Source organism: Pantherophis guttatus, chromosome 10, assembly GCF_059756535.1.
Source record: "Pantherophis guttatus breed Tessera chromosome 10, ASM5975653v1, whole genome shotgun sequence".
Taxonomy (NCBI): Eukaryota; Metazoa; Chordata; class Lepidosauria; order Squamata; family Colubridae; genus Pantherophis; species Pantherophis guttatus.
In genome coordinates, this window is record NC_142072.1 from 26,735,318 (window position 1) to 26,757,499 (window position 22,182).

The following is a 22,182-nucleotide window of genomic DNA, read 5'->3' on the forward strand; positions in this document are numbered from 1 at the left end:
CTTTAGACAGGCTGCCGGCCTTCTCCCCCACTCCTCCTCCTCTTCCCGTCTCCCCACCCACCCCGAACTGGAGTCCCGCACCCAGCCCTGGTCTACCGCAAAGCCGGCAGGGACCGCGACACCTGGGGCCGCCGTCCCGTGGCCACCACCACCAACCACCCCCTGCCCTCAGAATGGAGGTAGGCAGGCAGGAGCCCCGCGGCCCCTCCAAGGGAGCCGCCCACACTCCGCTCACTTGCAACGGACAGACAAAAGCTTGTGTCGAGGGCTGACTTTCAATAGATCGTAGTGAGAGAGCTGCTCTGCTACACACGAAATCCTGACCCAGAATCAGGTTGTCTACGAATGATTTAGCACCGGGTTCCCCGCAAACGTGCGCTTCGCCGTGGGCGAGAGGCAGCCCCCTTCCGGCTGCACTCCACTGAGGCTCCTCGGCGCTGTGGTATCTTTACGTTTAGGGGGGATTCTGACTTAGAGGCATTCAATCATAATCCCAGGGATGGTAGCTTTGCCCCATTGGCTCCTCAGCCAAATGCATACACCAAAGGTCTGAACCTGCGGTTCCTCTCGTACTGAGCAGGATTACTAGCGCAACAACACATCATCAGTAGGGTAGAACTAACCTATCTCACGACGGTCTAAACTCAGCTCATGTTCCCTATTAGTGAACAATCCAATGCTTGGTGAATTATGCTTCACAATGATAGGAAGAGCCGACATCGAAGAATAAAAAAGCACACGTCACTGTGAACGCTTGGCCGCCACAAACCAGTTATCCCTGTGGTAACTTTTCTGACACCTCCTGGTTAAAACCCAAAAAGTCAGAAGGATTGTGAGGCCCCGCTTTTACGGTCTGTATTCGTACTGTAAATCAAGATCAAGCAGCTTTTGCCCTTCTGCTCCACGGGAGGTTTCTGTCCTCCCTGAGCTCGCTTTGGGACACCTGTGTTACGGTTTGACAGGTGTACCGCCCCAGTCAAACTCCCCACCTGGTGCTGTCCCTGGAGCAGATTGCACCTGGCACGTGCCGAGCACTTGTAGCCAGAAGCAAGAGCCCCTCAGGGCTCGCCTCCCTCCCTCACCGGGTAAGTGAAAAAATGATCAGAGTAGTGGGATTTCACCGGCAGCCTGGGCAGGCCTCCCACTTATTCTACACCTCTCATGTCTCTTCACAGGGCCAGACTACAGCCAAGCTCAACAGGGTCTTCTTTCCCCGCTGATTCTGCCAAGCTTGTTCCCTTGGCTGTGGTTTCGCTAGATAGTAGGTAGTGTCATAAAAATATCCCAATAAAGAGGAACACAGACAGATCATAAGCAATAAATCTTACTTTAAGATGCAGAGGTTTATTTCATGAGGAATTCGGAACATGAATAGCCAACATAGCAATGCAATTTTACAACAAAACATACATTATTAAACCATTGCAATGGGGTCCAATGACACATTGCAGATCCTACAAGGACTGTTATTGAGCAAAAGACACCATTCCCATCTCACGTCACATTTCTTATACCTTCTTTTTTTACTGACATATGCATTCCATAGTTTCACTTCCTTGTTCTTTCTTACATTCTTATTGACCGTCACTCTCTGCAAACACCTTTGTACATTTGAAGCTCTCAGCCATTTGTTACTTTCAGTTCCTCATTTCCCACTTTCTCATTCTTCCTGCTCTAAATATATCCGTACAAGTACATACTTTGCGGAAAATGCAGCACACAAGTCAGCATATTAGAAATATATCTGGTACATTTTGCAATTACATTAGTTTAAAACTTTGGTTCAGTGAGGCCTGCAAGCCCACTCCTAGACCTTATTTCCTGCAACTTTCCAATGGATATACAGGTAAAACTCGAAAAATTAGAATATCGTGCAAAAATTCATTTATTTCAGTAATACAACTTAAAAGGTGAAACTAATATATGAGATAGACTCATTACATGCAAAGCGAGATAGTTCAAGCCTTAATTTGTCATACTTTTGATGATTATGGCTTACAGCTCATGAAAACCCCAAATTCACAATCTCAGAAAATTAGAATATTGTGAAAAGGTTCAATATTCTAGGCTCAAAGTTCCCACTCTAATCAGCTAATTAAGCCATAACACCTGCAAAAGGTTCCTGAGCCTTTAAATGGTCTCTCAGTCTGGTTCAGTAGGAATCACAATCATGGGAAAGACTGCTGACCTGACAGTTGTGCAGAAACCCATCATTGACACCCTCCATAAGGAGGGAAAGCCTCAAAAGGTAATTGCAAAAGAAGTTGGATGTTCCCAAAGTGCTGTATCAAAGCACATTAATAGAAAGTTATGTGGAAGGGAAAAGTGTGGAAGAATAAGGTACCCAAGCAGCAGGGATGACCGCAGCCTGGAGAGGATTGTCAGGAAAAGGCCATTCAAAGGTGTTGGGGACTTTCACAAGGAATGGACTGAGGCTGGAGTCAGTGCATCAAGAGCCACCACACACAGACGGATCCTGGACATGGGCTTCAAATGTCGTATTCTTCGTCAAGCCGCTCCTGAACAACAAACAACATCAGAAGCATCTTACCTGGGCTAAAGAAAAAAAGAACTGGTCTGTTGCTCAGTGGTCCAAAGTCCTCTTTTCTGATGAGAGCAACTTTTGCATCTCATTTGGAAACCAAGGACCCAGAGTCTGGAGTAAGAATGGAGAGGCACACACTGCAAGATGCTTGAAGTCCAGTGTGAAGTTTCCACAGTCTGTGTTGATTTGGGGAGCCATGTCATCTGCTGGTGTTGGTCCACTGTGCTTCATTAAGTCCAGGGTCAATGCAGCCGTCTACCAGGAGATTTTGGAGCACTTCATGCTTCCTTCCACAGACGAGCTTTATGGGGATGCTGACTTCATTTTCCAGCAGGACTTGGCACCTGCCCACACTGCCAAAAGTACCAAAACCTGGTTCAATGACCATGGGATTACTGTGCTTGATTGGCCAGCAAACTCGCCTGACCTGAACCCCATAGAGAATCTATGGGGCATTGCCAAGAGAAAGATGAGAGACATGAGACCGAACAATGCAGAAGAACTGAAGGCAGCTATTGAAGCATCCTGGTTTTCCATAACACCTCAGCAGTGCCACAGGCTGATAGCATCCATGCCACGTCGCATTGAGGCAGTAATTGATGCAAAAGGGGCCCAAACCAAGTACTGAGTATATATGCATGCTTATACTTTTCAGAGGTCCGATATTGTTCTATGTACAATCCTTGTTTTATTGATTTCATGTAATATTCTAATTTTCTGAGATTGTGAATTTGGGGTTTTCATGAGCTGTAAGCCATAATCATCAAAATTATGACAAATCAAGGCTTGAACTATTTTGCTTTGCATGTAATGAGTCTATCTCATATATTAGTTTCACCTTTTAAGTTGCATTACTGAAATAAATGAACTTTTGCACAATATTCTAATTTTTCGAGTTTCACCTGTATTTCTCTTCTCACAGTGGGACAGTGGGAATCGAATTAGGGTTAGGGTTAGAGTTAGGATGACGAAGCATTTGGCTACATTACATAAATTATTAGAGGGGCAAACCCCCCGAAGAGCGATAAATTGCTAATAGATGGTCGCACTAGTGGAATTGCCGCTGAATGGCGGATCATTAATCACATGTCCACCAAGGTCCAGTATCAACCTTTCCCTGTTCCACGCATATAAAGGTCATAACATTTGAGTGAGCAGGTAATGGTAAGGATGCATAAATCCATAATGCCTCTTCGGCTCAAGCCCAAAGTCTGTAGTCCTGCACCCGGTTCATAGAGCAGTCCCTGGTTCGAGATAACAATAAGGAGATGTTGCACTGAAACGGAGGGGGAAATGGCCCAGCAGTGGATAGCGATGACACAGTCAGGCTGTCCGTAATTTGAGACCTTGATGTCCCAGGTCCCCTGCATTCGATAACCGGCAACCACAGAGACATCCATGACCAATAGCTGGTTCATTACCTCCATGATTAAATCTGGTTTGATGAATAACGTGCCTCATGTTATGATGGGTTTGACACTCAGGTGGATGCCTTGTTGGTGCAGGAATTGGTCCAAGTGCTGTATGACGCGATTGTGTTGGGCACATCATGTGTCACCTCACAAATTTTCAGGACGTGGTTGATCATCTCTGGGGCCTGGCAGGCTCCTCTGCAGCTCTTGTTGGTGATTTGCCGATTGGCACCTTGTGCACTCCATGCTCTAGTAGGGAGTACGCCACCCCTCAGATATAGATGGGGGAACACTCGGGAGGGGTGCAATAGTCAATCATGGCTGGCTGCATCGATCTTGGGGACACCAGCTCCTGACCATCGATTGAGGTAAAGATCATGTTTTTCCATTCCTCCGGCACCTTAGCCTTCATTGTCACTACTGCAGTGTTGACTCTGCATGGCTGGTTCATCCAGTGCCGCAGAAGACTGAAGGCATTCTGCTGCTGCACCATCTGTAACAGCATGGTGGGGTGGGATGCAATCTTCTCAAGTTGCGATGCCTGGAGCAGCGGGATCGATGTGGCAAAACAGGGCACTCCCAGGCTTCCATCCTTGATGTTAGCGTAGCCAACTGGGGTGTCTTTGGGTAGTGCAGGCAGCGTCTCACCGTCGCGCGGATCAAACAGTTCAGCTTTCTTAGTGTGTTTCTATGCACGTGACCTAGGACAAGCTCATGTGTGAATTTGGGCACCAGGAATGTTTTCAGCAACTGCATCCGCTGTTGCAGCTTTAGCAGTGCCCGCAAGAGCTCCTGAAGCAGGGAGTCCAACTTGCTGGTGTGGTTGGGGATGATGCAGCCTTTCCAGTTAAACTGGAGGTCGAGATAGCGAACAGAATCCCCTGGCCCAAGAGGGTTGATGTTTCCTCCCTCGCACTCATAGGCGGTTAGTAGAATGGCCATGCACTTCCGCTTGACGTCCTTGGCGGTGGTGAGGCCAACAGACTTCCTGGCATTAGGCATCATACCAGCTCTGGAAAGGGCTTCAGACAGGAAGTATAACCTTTCTGAAGCTGAGGGGACTTCTCTGCAAGTAAGAGTAGATCATCGGCATAAGCAATGCTGTTGATCTGATGGCCGTCAAAGTCATACCCAATGCTGGGTAGAGAGGCTGTAATGATATCCTCGACAACCATGATCAAGAGTAGCAGAGACAGCGGATCGCCGTGCTGGACTCCCCAACCACATGCGTTGGTAATTTCTGCAAGTTGCACCGTGGACCACTCGTAGAGGTGGCGAAGATACGACACCAAAGGAGGTGGTAGACCCACAGCTGTGGTGACACGAAAAAGCGTGTTGTGTGAAACGGTGTTAAAAGCCTTGGCGATGTCTAGGAATAGCATCGCACAAGGTTCACGCTTCATATGGACCCTTCGAAGAATGGAATGCAGAAGGCTCATCGCCTCTAGGCAGCCGTCCTACTGTAGAAACCCATGCTGGAAGGGCGAGTGCTGAAGCGTATCGCGGAGACGCATGCCAAGATCTTGTGAAAGGCACGGAGGATGGTAGAGGCGATCGAAATAGGGTGATAGTCTCCTGGGGTTGATGGAGCATCCATCTTCGGCAGAAAGACCACTCTTGAACAGGCAAAATGTCCTGGTGGCCCCCTGGCAGCTAGCAGCAGGTTGAAATTATTCTGTGAGCCGCCCCGAGTCCTACGGGAGAAGGGCGGCATATAAATTTGATAAAATAAATAATAAATAAATAAGTAAGGTACTAGCGATGGTTGGTGCCAGGTCAGGAGATGAGCTGCACGGATGCGATCTAGGTCTGGAGCACTAGCCGTCATTCTCTTCAGCGCCACAGTGACTTCAGATGGGGTAACTCCATATAGGAGGGACCAATGCACAGCTGATGGAGTTATCGACCGCACTTCGAGTTCCAAACACTGTAGATCAGTAGTTCTCCATCTCCGGTGGCAGGGGTCGAGGCCTGCGATACACATTCTTCCATTGCCCAGAGAAGATGGTGGATGCCACATCTTGTCGCCGGAGCTTGTAGAGCTGTTGGATGGTAGCATAGTTGGCCCTAAGAATGTCACATTTGCTCCATCAGTGACTCATGGATGTAGAGAGGGGCTTCAATGGCTTCTACGTATGCAGGAACCAACACTGGGCATGATCATGAAGAAGGGCCCTGCCCCGTGTCTGGGTAATCGCACCAGATTGTAGATCTCGGGCAATCTGGTTCAGCTCTTCCACCCCCATCTTGGCTTCCCACAGATTCAAAGCTGCCACTTCCAGGAGGGTGGTCATCCAGGTCGCTGCTATGTCAGGGCCAGATGTTGCTTTGGTGGCAGATGACGGTGCCGGCAAGTCCAGTCTGGGGACAGGGACAAAATTGGTGCCCACCTCTGGTGGAGGATGATTAACAGGTGCAGGGTCGGTTGGTGGGACCTACTTGATGGTTTGAAGGCACTTTTTGATGGCTTTCTGTGATCGACCAGGGAGTGTGGGAGCAGAAATGGATAGAACTGTTTCTTAAGCATCCCAGTCTTCCAGAGATGGTTGGCATGTCGGCGCAGGGCGCAGGGTGGTAGTCGGTGAACTGGTTTGGAGACATGTGACACTAGAGCTTCCATTTGTACTGCTGGAGTCCTGAAGTCTGGAGAGATCAGGACTTTTTTTACTTTTATTCTTCAGAACCAGCAGTAAAAACCCCTGCAAGGTGGTTGGCCTGGCAGGAGGGTGGCCTGGATCTTAGCTCAGGCACAGGGGGTCGAGCAATCCACCTGCACCTTATCCGGCGGTCGCCACGTGGAGGCACCCAGGCCATGCAACTATGACTTAAGAGAGTCATAGTTACTCCCGCCATTTACCCGCGCTTCATTGAATTTCTTCACTTTGACATTCAGAGCACCGGGCCAATTCTAAGTCAGCTGCTAGGTGCTGTCTGAGGCAGGACGACGGGCTTCCGCCGGCCCCGCAAGGGGGGAGGGATGGCCGCCACCCACCACACTTGGGGTGATCCATGGGAAGGGCCCGGCTCGCCTCCTAAATCGCTGCCACACTCCTGACCCCGCCCGGCCCCTTGGAGGGGATGGGGGGCAGGGAAGCACAGGTGCGTCTCCCAGTCATGTCACGTGCCCAGCCCCACTTCGCACCCCAGCCTGAAAGGCCCAGCCTTCAGAGCCAATCCTTATCCTGAATTTAGGTATCTGGCTTGCCGACTTCCCTTAACTACATTGTTGTTGTTGTTTTAAAAGTTTTTTATTTTTTAAAAAACAAAGATAAAACATTCCATCTTTCCTTATGCAGTGTATCATCTGGGTACAAACATCTCTGTGCTACATCGTTCCTCATTTATCACATTTTTCACATTCACATTAATATTATAATATATTAAACATTGTAAATATTGTAAAACTCCATTTTCTTCTTAGTATCTTTTAGTAATAATACCATATTGACATCAAATATCATTATTCTCTTCATACATATACTAACAGTTTTCATCTTATTTACAGGTGAAACTCAAAAAATTAGAATATTGTGCAAAAGCTCATTTATTTCAGTAATGCAACTTAAAAAGTGTTTCCTTGCATACGGCTCGGTCGAGGCCCTGGTAGAGGCCTGGGATAAGGTGGCTGCTGGGGCCTTGGACCGAACTGTGCCTTTACGGCCTTTGACCCGGGTTGCCCCTTGGTTTACTGAGGAGCTCTGGGAGATGAAGCGCCAGAAAAGATGCCTAAAGTGCTGCTGGAGGACTAGTAAGTCCGAATCTGACCGAACACAGTTAAGAACTCATATTCAGTCCTATCTAGTGGCGATAAAAGCGGCAAAATGCTCACACTTTTCCGCTCTTATTACATCCGTGGACAATTGCCCGGCCACCCTGTTTAGGGTGACTCGCTCCCTTCTTAATGTGGGAGTGAAGGATGATCCTTTGCAGGGTAAGGCTGAAGAATTTGCTCAATATTTACAGGATAAAATCGCTCAGATTCGGGAGGGCCTGGACTCTGACTGGGCAGGGTCCGTTGAGTTGATGGGGACTGGTCCTGAGCATGTTATCTGGGATGAGTTTGAGCTTGTGACTCCTGATGTGGATCGGATTGTGGGTAGATTGAGCACCGCCACGTGTCTGCTGGACCCGTGTCCCTCCTGGTTGGTCTTGACCTCCCGAGAGGTTACACGAGGCTGGGTTCAGGCAGTAATTAATGCCTCGTTGAGAGAAGGAATCTTCACCTCTGCCTTGAAGGAGGCGGTGGTGAGAACCCTCCTCAAGAAGCTGCCTTGGATCTGGCTCTCTTTAAGAACTATTGCCCAGTTTCTAACCTTCGCCTTATGGCGAAAGCAGTTGAAAGCGCGGTGGTGCGTCAGCTCCCACAATTCCTGGATGAAGCGAATTACCTGGACCCGTTTCAATCCGGCTTCAGGCCCGGTCACAGCACGGAAACAGCATTGGTCGCGTTGATAGACAGATCTCTGGCGTGCCCGGGATAGGGGTTACTCCTCTGTCCTGGTCTTACTTGACCTCTCAGCGGCTTTTGATACCATCGACCATGGTATCTTACTGCGACGGCTTAGGGGGTTGGGAGTGGGAGGCACTGTTTTTCAGTGGTTCTCCTCCTACCTCTTGGGTCGTACGCAGTTTGTGCTGGCAGGGGAGCAGAGGTCGACCTCTAGGCCCTACCTTGTGGGGTGCTGCAGGGGTCGGTTCTCTCGCCTCTCCTGTTCAATATATACATGAAGCCACTGGGTGAGATCATCTGGGGATTCGGGATGCGGTATCATCAATATGCTGATGATACCCAACTTTTCATCTCCACCCCGCATCATCCCAACGATGCCTTTGACATGATGTCCTGGTGCTTGGAAGCCGTACGGGTCTGGATGGGGATGAACAGATTTTGGCATGGCCAAAACAACTGTTTGGAACATTCTCAAAAAGAAGGAACGCACCGGTGAGCTCAGCAACACCAAAAGACCTGGGGAGACCACGGAAAACAACTGTGTTGGATGACCGAAGAATTCTTTCCCTGGTGAAGAAAACACCCTTCACAATAGTTGGCCAGATCAAGAGTACTCTCCAGGAGGTAGGTGTATGTGTGTCAAAGTCAACAATCAAGAGAAGACTTCACCAGAGTGAATTCAGAGGGTTCACCACAAGATGTAAACCATTGGTGAGCCTCAAAAACAGGAAGACCAGATTAGTTTGCCAAACAACATCTAACAAAGCCTTCACAGTTCTGGAACAAGATCCTATGGACAGATGAGACCAAGATCAACTTGTACCAGAGTGATGGGAAGAGAAGAGTATGGAGAAGGAACTGCTCATGATCCTAAACATACCACCTCATCAGTGAAGCATGGTGGTGGTAGTGTCATGGCGTGGGCATGATGGCTGCCAATGGAACTGGTTCTCTTGTATTTATTGATGATGTGACTGCTGACAAAAGCAGCAGGATGAATTCTGAAGTGTTCCGGGCAATATTATCTGCTCACATTCAGCCAAATGCTGCAGAACTCATTGGACGGTGCTTCACAGTGCAGATGGACAATGACCCAAAGCATACTACAAAAGCAACCAGAGTTTTTGAAGGGACAGAAGTGGAATGTTATGCAAGTCAATCACCTGACCTGAATCCCATTGAGCATGCATTTCACTTGCTAAAGACAAAACTGAAGGGACTTCCGGTTTGCTGCTGGCCGCCGCCAGATGTTCCTTCGGGATCGTCAGCTTCCACTGCCTGTTAGAGCCGCCTTCACAATGGAATGGCGGCTCGAAAAAACTCCGTTTCCATGAGGAAACGGAGATAGAGCCGGCTGGGGTGGGTAGAACTCTCTGCATAGTCCCAAAAGTTTTTCTTTTACTTTTGGGACGGAGCAGATGAGCTTCCCCATATCCCCAGCCGCTGCTCCGGGCTTTGGGAGACCTCTGCTATATGCAGAGCCAGGCGACAAGAGCAAGCCTGCGAATTTAACAGATTGATTAAAGAAAATGTGAGCTGGACCTGTGATACAGAATCGTAAGTATTTTACTTATTTTATAAAAAATTATTCAAGAGAAAAGGGGAAAGGAAAGAGGGGGAAAAAAAGGACTTTTAAAATGGCGTCTGCCGAGGCTTGAGAAGAGGCTGAAAGGGAAAGTCCTTCCGTTCTCTATTATTACAATGTAGCGGAATAAATACCACTGGCTACAATTGTAGACAAAACTTCGCTCCTGTGTTCTTTTTCTCTCTTTTTTTTTTTTCCTGGGGATCGAATATTGCTTCTGATTGGAAAGAAGTCTTTTTTTTTTTTTTTTTTTTTTTTTACAAAGCTTGCCTGGGCGGAAACATGGCACTGAGACTTATAAAGTCAGACAAACAAGTAGTGGGGGGGGGGATTCCCCCACTAACAAGCTAAAGGAACAAGTTTTAAGTCTCCAGTCTCAGCAACCTGATTTTAATATAATAGAATTTCTCTTAGAGGAGATTGTAAGAAGGGATGAGATTGTGAATCAGCACCTTGAAAAATTTAAGCAGGAAATTAAAGAATTGGTGAAATCTAAGTTTGATTTTTTGGAGCGAAAAATTTTAAAAATGGCTAATGGCTTTTCAGAATTTATGATACAGTTGGATGCAAATACTAAGTTACTAGAGTCTAAAATGGAAGAAATTCAAGATAATTTGGACAATAGAATTAAAAAAATTGAAAATGATTTGATAAATATTCAAGATAATAGCTCAGAAGAAAAACCTAAAATGGAGGCTGATCAAAAGACTGGCAATGTAGAAAATTTGCAACAGAGGATTGAAAGAGAGGTTTTAATGGTACAATATAATTTCACTGAATGTGCAATAAGACTGAGAGGTTTGCAGGAAAATAACAGAGATGATTTAAGGAAAATATCTTCTGAAATTCTAGCTGGGATTTTAAAGGTTCAACCTGAGGAAGTGTTTTGTAGGATTGACAGAGTTTACAGAATAAACTCCTGGATTGCAAAGCAAAGGCAATTGCCTAGAGATGTGGTGATTTATTTTACAGATAAAGAAATTAGGAATAACATTGTGCAAAATTCTTTCAATTCTAATTTGCAATTGTATGGAAGAAAGATTTGGATTTACAAAGAACTCCCACCTAAGATATTAACGGAAAGGAAGAAATTTGGTTTTTTGGTGACTGAGTTAAAAAAAAGAAATATCCCATTTAGGTGGGACGTCCCAGTTGGTATTATATTGAGATATCAAGGAGAAAGATACCAGTTAAATACTGTTGAAGGAGCGGAAGAATTTTATCAAAACATTTTGAAAATGAATTTAACATCTTTAGGCACAATACAGGATAAGCAGAAGGAGTTGGAAATAAAGGGAAAATATCGAATTACAGAGACTGTACCAGATAAATTGCCTTTGGATTTTTTGGATACCCCAGCCGGATTATTTACAAATTTGAGAGAAGTGCCATCTGACTCTAACGTGATGACTTATCAAGTCAAAGACAAGTATGGATACCAACCAGATGATATACAAGGGGCAAAAAAGAAACACGAGATACAAAAACAAAACCAACAAGATCAACCTATAAAGCAGAATGAAAACCGATTAGTTGATATACAATCTGTAGAAAGGAAACCAGGATGGAAATTAAACCCACAAAAAGAAAAGAAAAAAAGAAATAGGTTGTACAAAAATAGAAATTTCTAAACCAAGCAACAGTGAAGCCAGTGACTTTAAAAATGTATGAATATGTGAAAAGATAGTGGAGGCGAAGTATTGGTTAATATTATCCTGAGGACAGTGACAGACCTCTGCATTGCCGTAATTCTGGGATGTGAAAAGAGCCTTAAACTGTTGGATTTGAATCATCTACTTTGGATTTTTTTTTTTTTTTGTACTGATAAATATATTATAACTATCTTGAGTTACAAGGCAAGAGAGTTACGTTGGGGCATGCAGAAGATCTGGTTGTTACCCACTAGGATGATGGGAATCAATAATCCTGATGAAAGCCACAATTACAACTATATGGAATATAACTATAATGTCACTCGGGTGGTTGCTTTTATTTTTATATATATATGAGGATATTTACTACTGATGGGGGCAGATATGAAGATTTTGAACAAACTGTTGCATCAGGAAGCTATGTTACCCTATTATGGATGATGGTCTTAATAATCCAGCGGAAAGACTTCAAAGAAGATATTATATGGACTATAAACTTAAAGTCATTGTCTTTTCTTTTCTATTTAGATATATTGGAATATATACGTGTGTGTGTGTGTGTGTGTGTGTGTGTGTGTATATATATATATATATATATATATATATATATATATATATATATATATATATATATATATATATATATATATATATATATATTTAAGCAGAGTGGGTAGTGATTTAAGATATTAAGAATTGTTGTGTATGGCAATTTTGCAGGAAAGTGGGTGAATAAGCTAGTTTACAGACTGATTAGTTTAAGAAAAGGGATGTTTAAGTGATATATTTAGGGGAGTGGAGGAAATGGACAGAGTTGAATAAATGTTAAATTAGGATTTATGGGGCAGGCCGCTCTAAAATGTTATATTAATATACACAAAAGATTAAATGTTAAAGCAGGATTTACTATATATTTTTAAAGCGGAAAGTGGTTTTGAAATGTTGTAAAATAATATATAGATAAAAGTTTGAAAGAGGAGAAAAAGGGCAGATTATTGTTAAATTGGGGGTTATAAAAATATGTTAAATTAGAAGTCATCATATAATGTCATAGTAGAATCTTTTCTCTTTCTCTTTTTTTTTTTCTTCTCTTTTTTGAAATGTATGGTTAAAAGGGGATGTTATAATATTAATATTTCTAGTAAGTAAAGGTCAGTATTTAGAGGAGGAAGTAAGTAATCTGTTATGAATTTGGTTTTTTGTTATGAAGAAGTCACAGGGGGGGGAGGGGGAAAAACTTGTATTTGAAAACTTTTTCAATTAAAAAAAAACAAACTGAAGGGAAAATGCCCCAAGAACAAGCAGGAACTGAAGACAGTTGCAGTAGAGGCCTGGCAGAGCATCACCAGGGATGAAACCCAGCGTCTGTTGATGTCTATGCGTTCCAGACATCAGGCTGTGATTGACTGCAAAGGATTTGCAACCAAGTATTAAGAAGGGAAAGTTTGATTTATGATTATTATTCTGTCCCATTACCTTTGGTCCCTTAACAAGTGGGAGGCACATATGCAAACTTCTGTACGTCCTACACCGTTCACCTGAGTTGGATGTACATACCCTCAAATTAAAGCTGACAGTCTGCAGTTAAAGCACATTGTGTTTGTTTCATTACAACTCCATTGTGGTGATGTATAGAGCCAAAGATGTTAGAATTGTGTTGATGTCCCAATATTTCTGGACCTGACTGTATGTCCTTGTTGGACGCTGAAGAAGGTGCGGGAAGAGTCATTGGACCCCTCATATTGCAGCTAAGATCCAGGCCACCAAACCTGCTGGACTAACAACCTTGCAGTGGGCTTACTGCTGCTTACAGCTAATATAAAAAAAGAGTCCTGGTTCCCCTGGACTTCAGGACTCCAGCAGTATTAATGGGAGCACTAGTGGCACAGGTTTCACTAAGAATTCTTTGTGTTCCAGCTTCCTCTGTTTCTGCAGGATCCAGTTCCCATTCCAGTGAAGCCTGAGCATGCAGATTCCAACCCCCCCCGCCCCACCAGAACTGAATGCTGAGTGAGTAGCTGCCCTCCCAGCAAAGCACCTGACGTGGTCCCCAAAAGATGAGGCCCCGTGACCATATAACCAGCGCTGGAAGATGGGAATGCTGAAGAAAGAGCTCCTCACACTTCTGGTCCCCCACTTCCCAGGTTGTTTGCTGGAAGACATAAACAAGCGCTTCAACACCTCCCCCCCCCCCACAATCAAATGGGTCCCACCATCTGACTGTCCCGTGCTGAACCATCGTCCTCCACCAGTTCCTGTTCTGACCTGGTTCCCATTCCAAACTCTGTTCCATCCGAATCTACTCAAATTTAAGAGTGGCCAAGCACCATTGCCTCCAGTTGGAACCTGTCCAGTTGGATGATGGCGCAACTGCAGCCACCGCTGCACCAGAAGCAGCCCCATTCTGCCTCTACCAGCACCAGCATCACAGCCAACAATAGTCCAGCTGGTTCAGCCCCCGCCACCGGCATTAGTCGCTCAACAGAAGAGGGAACACAGCCCGCCTTGCCCTGGTAATGAAGTTTAATGCGACCCAAAGCAATTGGCAGTCTTCCTAACCCAGGTGTGGACTATATGCAGCAATATGGCGCTGACCTACTAACTGAAGAGGCCAAGGTGGGATATGTGACTTTGGCTCTGGAGGGAGAAGAGGCAGAGTGGATATTGATCTCCACGACAATGACGCAGCAGAGCTACACTATTTCAACCAGTTCATGGGCCTTGAAGAGGTGGTTCAAGGGGCCCTTAGCTGATAGAAAAGCCAGAATAAAACTCAAATCTACAGTATAAGGCTGTGATGGTGAACCTGTGGCACGCATAGCCATTCCTGCAAGCGCGCGAGCCGTTACCCTAGGTCAGCTCCACCGCGCATGTGCGTGCATCTCCCGCTGGCCAGCTGATTTTCATGTGGGAAATGTGCGTGCATGCCCATGCCGTCCCGCCCCTCCCAGGAGTCTCCAGGTGGCCTGTTTTGGATGCCAGGTAAGTACAGGGTTCGCGCAGAGGCTGTGGGAGGGTGAAAAACAGGCCTACCAGAAGTCCAGAAACAGGCCGGGGGAGGCCGTTTCCGCCCTCCCGGAGGCTCCAGGAAAGCCTCGGGAGCATGTGGAGGGCAAAAAACGGACCTCCCAGAAGTACCGGAAACGAGCTTCAGGGACTCCTGCTATGCCCTAAATGGGGCACGGGGGTGGGTGGGATGGGGGTGGTCATGCGAGCGTGCACTGGGGGGGTGGGGGGTCACGCACGCCTGTGTGGAGGGGCGGGGCAGCGTGGGGGTTGCATGTGCCTACGCAGGGGGGTGGGGCGTGCATGGGTGGCATTGCATTATGGGTGTGGGCACGTGCACGATAGCGTGCACGCACATTTTTGGCACCCAAGGAAAAAAAGGTTAGCCATCACTGGTATAAGGCAAGGCAGACAACCCATAGTTGCCTACATCTAAGAATTCTGAAGCCTAGCCTGCAGACTAGCTGACTGGCCACATGACTTGCTGATTGATTGCTCCCAGGACAGCCTCAGCAATGAAATTTTCTACACCTGTCCCTCTTGGGGCATCTTCCAACTAGGCCTGCTGACGATAGTGTGTTATGTCGCAATAATGTAAAGACCTTTCTCTGATTGGGAATAGTTAGATGTGTGAGTTACAGTGCTGGCACCAAGACATACCTCTAACTGTCCGTCGTGGGAAGCTGTGCAGCATTTCCCACATTCCTCTGTAGGTCTATGTCATAAACACCCCATTTGAGTGTGTTTGTTTGCCTGCTCCTAACCCAGAGATTACAGAAAAGAGAGGGAGAGGAGGAGGCTGAGCTTGTCATAAACCGCTTGTTTTCACCCACTTTGAAATTTGTTTCAGTGGCACTCAGCCCATTAGGGAGGAAAGTCTGCTTCACCCAGAAGAGGAGAGCACAGCTTGCTAAATTCTGGTCTCCACTCTCACCATTTCAGCCTCTGTGCATAATGGAGCACTAGAGATCCCGTGTGAAACTTCAAAAATTGTTCTTTTGAATTTAGACGGGACACATTCAAATGCTGCAAGACTGCAAAATGGTCTTAAAAGGGCCTAGTTACATGGCTTTTGGGTGCCTCCACATGGCGACCGCTGGGGAAGGTAAGGGAGGAGTCTTTAAGCACACCATACTGGAGCTAAGATCCAAGCCACCCCCCATTAGGCTAACCACCTTGAAGAGGGTATGCTGCTGGTTACAGAAATGACGAAGAAAAAGGGTCCTGGTCCCCCTAGACTTTCGGACTCTGGCAATACAGACAGATGTGCCAATGACACGCGCCTTGCAAACACTTTGGAACATCCCAGCTTCCCATGCTAATGTGGTCTCCGATTCAATACCAAACGGGGCCTCAGCATGCACCATTCCCACTGCCACCTGGCAGAAGTGAATGCCGAGCATGTAGCTGCCCTACCCACAAAGCACCTGATGTGGATCCTGGAGGATGATGAGGCCCTGCAGCGACACGCCAAACAGCTCTGGGAGAAGGAGATGAAGAAAATGCTCTACACACTCCTGATCTCCCACTTCCCACGTCGCTCGCAAGAAGCCATAAAGAAGCGCCTCTAGTCGATCAAAAGGGTCCCACCACCAGACCACCCAGAAAGAAACTCACATCCTCCCGATATCAGACAACCCAGTATCCGAACCACACCTTGCCCCCCCCGCCTCTGATCCAGTTGCAACACCACTGACCCACAAATCAGACTTAACCCCTGACCCAGCTGCCACATGGAGACGTACCCTCCTGGCAGCTGTGGCAGGTCATTTCTAAGAGGCCAAAATGGTCAGTCGGTCCATCCCAGTCTACTTGAAAGGCAGCAAGGGGACAGAATCACTGGATCAAGCCAGCATAGGCTTTCAGGAGTCCCAGTGTCACCGGAGCCCATGCTTGATTGGTGTGCAGATATTCCTGGCAACTAGGTTTTTAAGAGCCTCAGAGTGTACAGGTCTACCGGGTCCTTGATTGCGGGCAAGCCAACTGGACTGCAAAACACGGGTGATCAGACTCAAGAGTTTCAGCTCTCATCTTTGTTTCTTGTAGATGTTGGACAACAAAATCTATTAGGGTGACTCTCCATGATGCTGCTGAGTCAAGAACAGGAATCAGGACAGGAACTGATGGTGCTGCAGGGTCAGGAACAGAACCTGGTGATGGAAGACACTGGATGGTTTGAGGGTGAAGGGACCATTTGATGAATTGGAGACGCTTCTTCATGACTCGAGTGACCTCGGAAGTGGGAGAACAGTAGTATAAAGAGCTTCTTAGCATCCCCCTCTTCCAGAAATGTCAGTGTGTTGTCGTAGAAATTCATTGTCCTGCAGGGATCACATCAGATGCTTGGTTGGTAGGACAGCTACTCATTCAGCATTGAGTTCTCCCGGATGCCGGAGGAACTTGTGCATATTGAGACAAAACTGTGATGGATACTGGAGCCCACAGGAATTGGCTGGAAGAAGAAAAACTGTGAGAGGGAACATCTATGTTATTAGCAAGCCCATGTTCATTACTGGAGTCTTGGGATCCAGAAGGACCCAAACTCTTTTTCTGTTCTGTTAATGTAACCAGCAGATAATCCCCTACAAAGTGGTTGGCCCAGTCGGGGATGGCCTGGATCTTAGCTCCAGTATAAGGGGTACAAAGACTCCTCCTGTATCTTCTCCAGCAGTTCCTATGAGGTGGTGCCCAGGTCATGTTTTGGATTCTTAGCTTTCGACAAATGTCTTGGAAAGCAGGGAGTTAGTAGTGTATAAAGCTTCTTCTTCAGCATTCCTGGCCAGAGTGGTATCACAGGGCCTCGTCATGTTTGATACTTTTCACTTAAAGATGTCTCTATGAAGAAATAAAACAATTATGTCAAGATCTATAGGGTGGTTAGAATTCTGTAGCACCGGATTTTATCATATTGTTGATCCACTATGTAATAGGAATGATCAGAACATGAACTTCCATGAAGTAGTAAATCCACGAGAGGTTTTTTCCTTACATTTATTAGCATACTTACTCACACCAAGGTATTTGGTTTTGTAACATGAATACAAAAAGACATAAGACTGTACAGAGATCCTGATTCAAAAATGCCTGGAGAATAAACACCTTGTATAGAGCACCTGCGAGGTGGAGGCAGAGGCAGGGGGGGAGGCATGCGATCTGAATGTGCCCCGCAGGCCGCGGGAAAGCCAAGAGGCAGTGGGTCAGAGTGGCTGGTAGCCGCAGGCTTTGTCTTCGTGTGGAAGCAGCAGAGGCGCGTGGGAGAAGGCAGGTGGTCTGGACACACTGAGTGGGCTGCGGGAAAGCTGACAGTTGGTGGCCCAGAGTGGGGGGGCAGCTGCAGGAGGCTCTTCTTTGCGTGTTTGGCTTGCCACGCAATGCGTTGTGATCACCTGCCTTCCGCCCCGCGCCTCTGCCTCCATCTGCTGCCGCTGCCACTGCATGAAGACAAGCCTCCAGCAGCCACCTGACCACTGGGCACTCTCAGCTTTCCTGCAGCGTGTCTGGGTTACCTGCCCCCCCGCCTTGTCTGCTGCTTGGACAGAGAATCAACTCACTTGTGCTGCACGGGCCCCGAGTGCATTGACCAAGGGACCAGCAGGCTGCAGGTGCTGCCAGGTACTGTTGGTCCCCATGCACTTGCCTGAAATCTTGTTTCCCCAAAAATAAGCCCTAGTGCTCATTTTGGCGCCCAAAATAGTTTCGGAGATACATGGTATGTCTTGCAGCTGCCCTCCACAACTGATATACAATCCTGGAAAATGGTTATTTAATTTACACTATAGGTAGTTCTCGAGTTGCAACTATTTGTTTAGCGTTCATGTTTACAATCGCACTGAAAAAAGTGACTTCTAACTAGTCCTTGCACTTAGTACCATCACAGCAACCCCACAGACACTTAAATCAAAATTCAGGCACTTGGCAGTAGGCATTATATATGACATTGCAGTGTCTTGTGATTGTGTGATTGCCATTTGCAACTTTCCGACAAAGTCAATGGGGGAAGCTAGATTCATTTAATGATTGTGTAGTTCACTTAAGAACTGCATGATTCACTTAATAACCATGACAAAAAAGATAATAAAATCAAGCATGATTTACTTAACTGCTTTGCTTAACAGTGGAAATTCTGATCCCAACTGTGCTTTTAAGTTGAGGGTTACTGGTATTTCCATGAATACTAGTTGTCCAGTTGATGTTGTCTGGATGTGGAGTCTACAAAGGAACTTACCCCTTTTTTTAAATAGCTAAGTAAGGAAAGAGACGCCTCCCCTTCGGAGTTTCCCAAGTTTGCTTCTCTTCTTCATGAGAAAGTGTAAGAGTGCCCTTAAAGTGGGTCAACTACTTTAAAGCATAAAAACAGCACATCTCCAATCTGAGCAGTAAGAAAACCTGAATGTCCTTGAGCAGGAGTCCCAAACCTCCTGTCCGTGACTAGGTGGAAACCAGGCAACACTAGTGGGCAGGCGAGCGTGCGAAGCTGCATTTGCACAAGCATCATGGGCTAAATCATCCCCTCTCACCACCACCCCTTCACCAGTCCGCCAAAGCAGAAAGGTTGGGGTCCGCTGTCTTACAGAGCACTGCATTGCCTACATGATAATGCTGAAGGAGGCGTTTGAAGAAAGGGACCAAGTGCAGTAAAGTGAAATTTTTATTGTTATGTTTAGCCCTAAAATGCTGTGAGAACAACAGATTCTGCCTGGAGCATCACTGTAAACTAGGCCAAGCCCATGAGCCCAGCTGTATCTTTGCAAGGCAACTATTTCTTCTCCTCTACAGAAGCAGGTCTCTACCCTGAGCAGCAAACAATGAGCTACCAACAATTGACTCCTCCTAAGCCACAAAATTCCCAGAAGAGAACCCAGCTCATCTCTGGGCACCCATCTCTCTAGTTCTGATCTTCTCCTTTTGGCAAAACCAGGCCCTTTAAGCAAGCCCTGCCCTGCCTGCTCCTCTAAAAGAGAAAGCGGACACCTTAAGGGCAGGAAATCTTTTTTATTTGAGATGCCGTCAAGAACTGTGCTCCAGGTTGGAAAAGAACCTGAGCTGCAATTAGTCACAACACAATCCTGCAAGTGGGGCTCACCCCAGGGCAGACTCCAAGTCCAGGGGCCTTCGAATAGCAGGGCTTCCTGAAGAATCCTTCCCTGGGGGTGAGCAAACAAGCTGCTTTGTGCGCCTCATGCGTCCTCCAGGAAGAAGGCGGCTTTCAACAACGTTTCTGGGCAAAGGGAGAAAAACGGTTTTGGTAAAACATCTGCCACAGGTCCTCTTGATTTTTCCTCCAGGAGCTCCGAGGTGCAGAACCATGCTGGGTAGCTTGGGCTGCACCTCAAGCGAGCCAGGAGCGTTCCTGCCCCCCTCAAGCCCCCCCCCTCCAAGGGAGGACTCCTGCCAGGCGCCCAAGAGCTTTCCAAGCCAGGCCATGGGGCAGTGCTGGGCCCAGGCCCAAGTGGCTCTCCGGAGCGGCCAGCCTAGGGCAGGGGTCAGCAACCTTAAACACTCAAAGAGCCACAAAGGTCCTAACCAGAAGCCCCCATTCAATTCTGGAACCAACCGGAAGTCCCCCACCATAGAATCTATTTTATTTATTTGTTCAACTTGTAAGCCGCCTTTCTCCGAAGACTCAAGGCAGCTTACAATGCATTTAAAAACCATATATAAAACATTAAAAGTTAAACCATTAAAAACAATTAAATCTCCTCCTAGCGCGGCGTCCTTTTTCCTCTACCTGTCCTAACCGAAAGCCCTATCAATTGCAGAGCCGACCAGCAACATGGAGCCGCAGCAGAGGGATGAAAGAGCCACACGCGGCTCCAGAGCCGCAGGTTGCTGACCCCTGGCCTAGGGAGCCAGTCAACAGTCTGCCCGCCTCTCCCCCCAAGGGCCTGGCAGGAAAGGCCGGTGCGAGGGCCGAAGAAACGCTTACCTTCCACGCGATCTCCACGCTGCCCGCGCTGCATTATCCGCTCCCAGGCCTGGGGGCCCGCCTGCACCCCCGCCACGTCCCGGTAGCTGAGCGAGAGCAGCAGCAGCCGCGCTTCCAAGTACCTGGGTGGAGCTCAGCTAAGGAGGCCTCAGACGGCGGCAGCCGCCCCGCCCGCCCGCCAACCCGCCCTTCCCCGCGCCCCTGAGGAGGAGGAGGCAGCGAAGGATACACGGCGTGGAAAAGCGCCTCGGCGTCCTGCAGCCCGGCCACCAAGTCGGCCCAGGCCGGAGAAGGCGCGCGGCGGGGCTGCGGGTCGGGGTCCTGGCCGAGGCCCCCGAGCACCAGCAGCGGCGCCAGGCTCGCCCCGACGGCATCCCGAGCCTCCCGCAGCGCCGGCCTGTCAAGGGAAGGGAAGGGATGAGGAGAGGAGAGGAGGCTCGGCGGGGCCCAGCAGGGAAGGAGGGAGCGGCGGCCCTTACAGCTTTTCCCGGCGCAGCTTCGCCAGCAGCGCCTCCATGGCCGCCCGCTGCTTCAGCCGCAGCCGCTCCGGCAGCCGCGCGAAAGCCCTCAGCGGCGTCTCCCCGAAGGACACCCTCCGCGCCGCCTCCGCCTGCCGGGCCACGTTACCCAGGGCCCTCAGCAGCGGCAAGCAGGAGGCCAGCGTCTCCCGCCAGCCCCGGTGCTCCTCACGGAGGACGCGCAGCCCCGACCGGAGGCCGCCCCGCAGCCTCTCCGCTTCCTCAGCCGCCGCCATCATTATCATTGGCGTGGCCCCGCCCTCTCCCCGCTGCCATTGGCGGGCAGCCCGGCTCTTTGAGCTGCCGCCGCTCACTATTGGCTCCTATTTAAAGAGATTGTCCAGTAGGACTCCAAGGTTACAGCCCCTGGCATTAAGCCAAGTTTCACCTAGTTTGCACCTCTACGGCTGATTTTTCTTGCCTTAAGTGTAAAAAACCTCCAATTGTAACCGACCATTATTCTGCTATTAAAGCAGTGTTTCTCAACCTTGGTGGCTTGAAGATGGGTGGACTTCAACTCCCAGCGCTGCTGGCTGGGGGATTCTGAGAGTTGAAGTCCACCCATCTTCAAGCTTCCAAGGTTGAGAAACACTGTATTAAAGGAGCGTGAGGTCGTAAGTCTGCACCTCGCCTAGGAACAAGCTAATCTAGTTGCAACTTCTCCTCGGCAACATCTTCGTGCATTGCGGCATCCTGAAAGTTAGTTTGCAAGCAATCTGACCTTGAACATTTACAATTTCTCAAAACAAGCTGATTTTTCATCTTTTGACTCAGAAAATGCTCAAATCTACAAAGGAGGCACCAAGGATCACGTTTTTGGTATCACAATGCACGTGTGTTTGTTACATTCACTGTAATGTTGGGAGGAATTAGTGGCATTTCCATAAATGCATAGGTGTGCCTTGTTTTATGGAAATCTCGATGCAGAATTCCAAATATGGTCTAACAAAGCAGTAGAAAGCTGCAGTATACTTCATGTGTACTGCATTGGCTTATTTGGTAGCTGCAGCACACTGCTGGCTAGGACTGTTGGATCCTGCTGTTAAGCCAGGTACCAGCTATTCTAAACCTGCGATTTTGGTTTTTGT

At 47.7% G+C, this 22,182-nt stretch overlaps 1 protein-coding gene and 1 pseudogene across 4 annotated transcripts; both read right to left on the reverse strand.

The window, feature by feature from the left end:
• Positions 1-250: 250 nt before the first annotated feature.
• Positions 251-1,287, reverse strand: LOC148112430 (28S ribosomal RNA; annotated as a pseudogene).
• A 12,862-nt stretch (positions 1,288-14,149) lies between these two features.
• Positions 14,150-21,360, reverse strand: AIRIM (AFG2 interacting ribosome maturation factor). 4 transcript variants are annotated; one of them, XR_015729545.1, is made up of 5 exons: positions 21,056-21,355; positions 20,806-20,973; positions 20,577-20,698; positions 19,734-19,868; positions 14,150-17,485 (listed from the first exon to the last, which is right to left on the reverse strand). XR_015729545.1 is itself a non-coding variant. In XM_087876906.1 (5 exons), the coding sequence occupies exons 1-4, from the start codon at positions 21,337-21,339 to the stop codon at positions 17,454-17,456; spliced, it is 606 nt and encodes a 201-aa protein (XP_087733032.1). In that variant the 5' UTR covers positions 21,340-21,360; the 3' UTR covers positions 17,222-17,357; positions 17,409-17,453. The 4 variants fall into 4 exon arrangements, 3 of the variants coding, with proteins under 3 accessions (XP_087733031.1, XP_087733032.1, XP_034269213.2); XM_087876906.1 differs by lacking the exon at positions 19,734-19,868 and having other exon boundaries at positions 17,222-17,357; positions 17,409-17,485; positions 21,056-21,360; XM_087876905.1 differs by lacking the exon at positions 19,734-19,868 and having other exon boundaries at positions 21,056-21,360.
• Between the last annotated feature and the right edge of the window lie 822 nt (positions 21,361-22,182).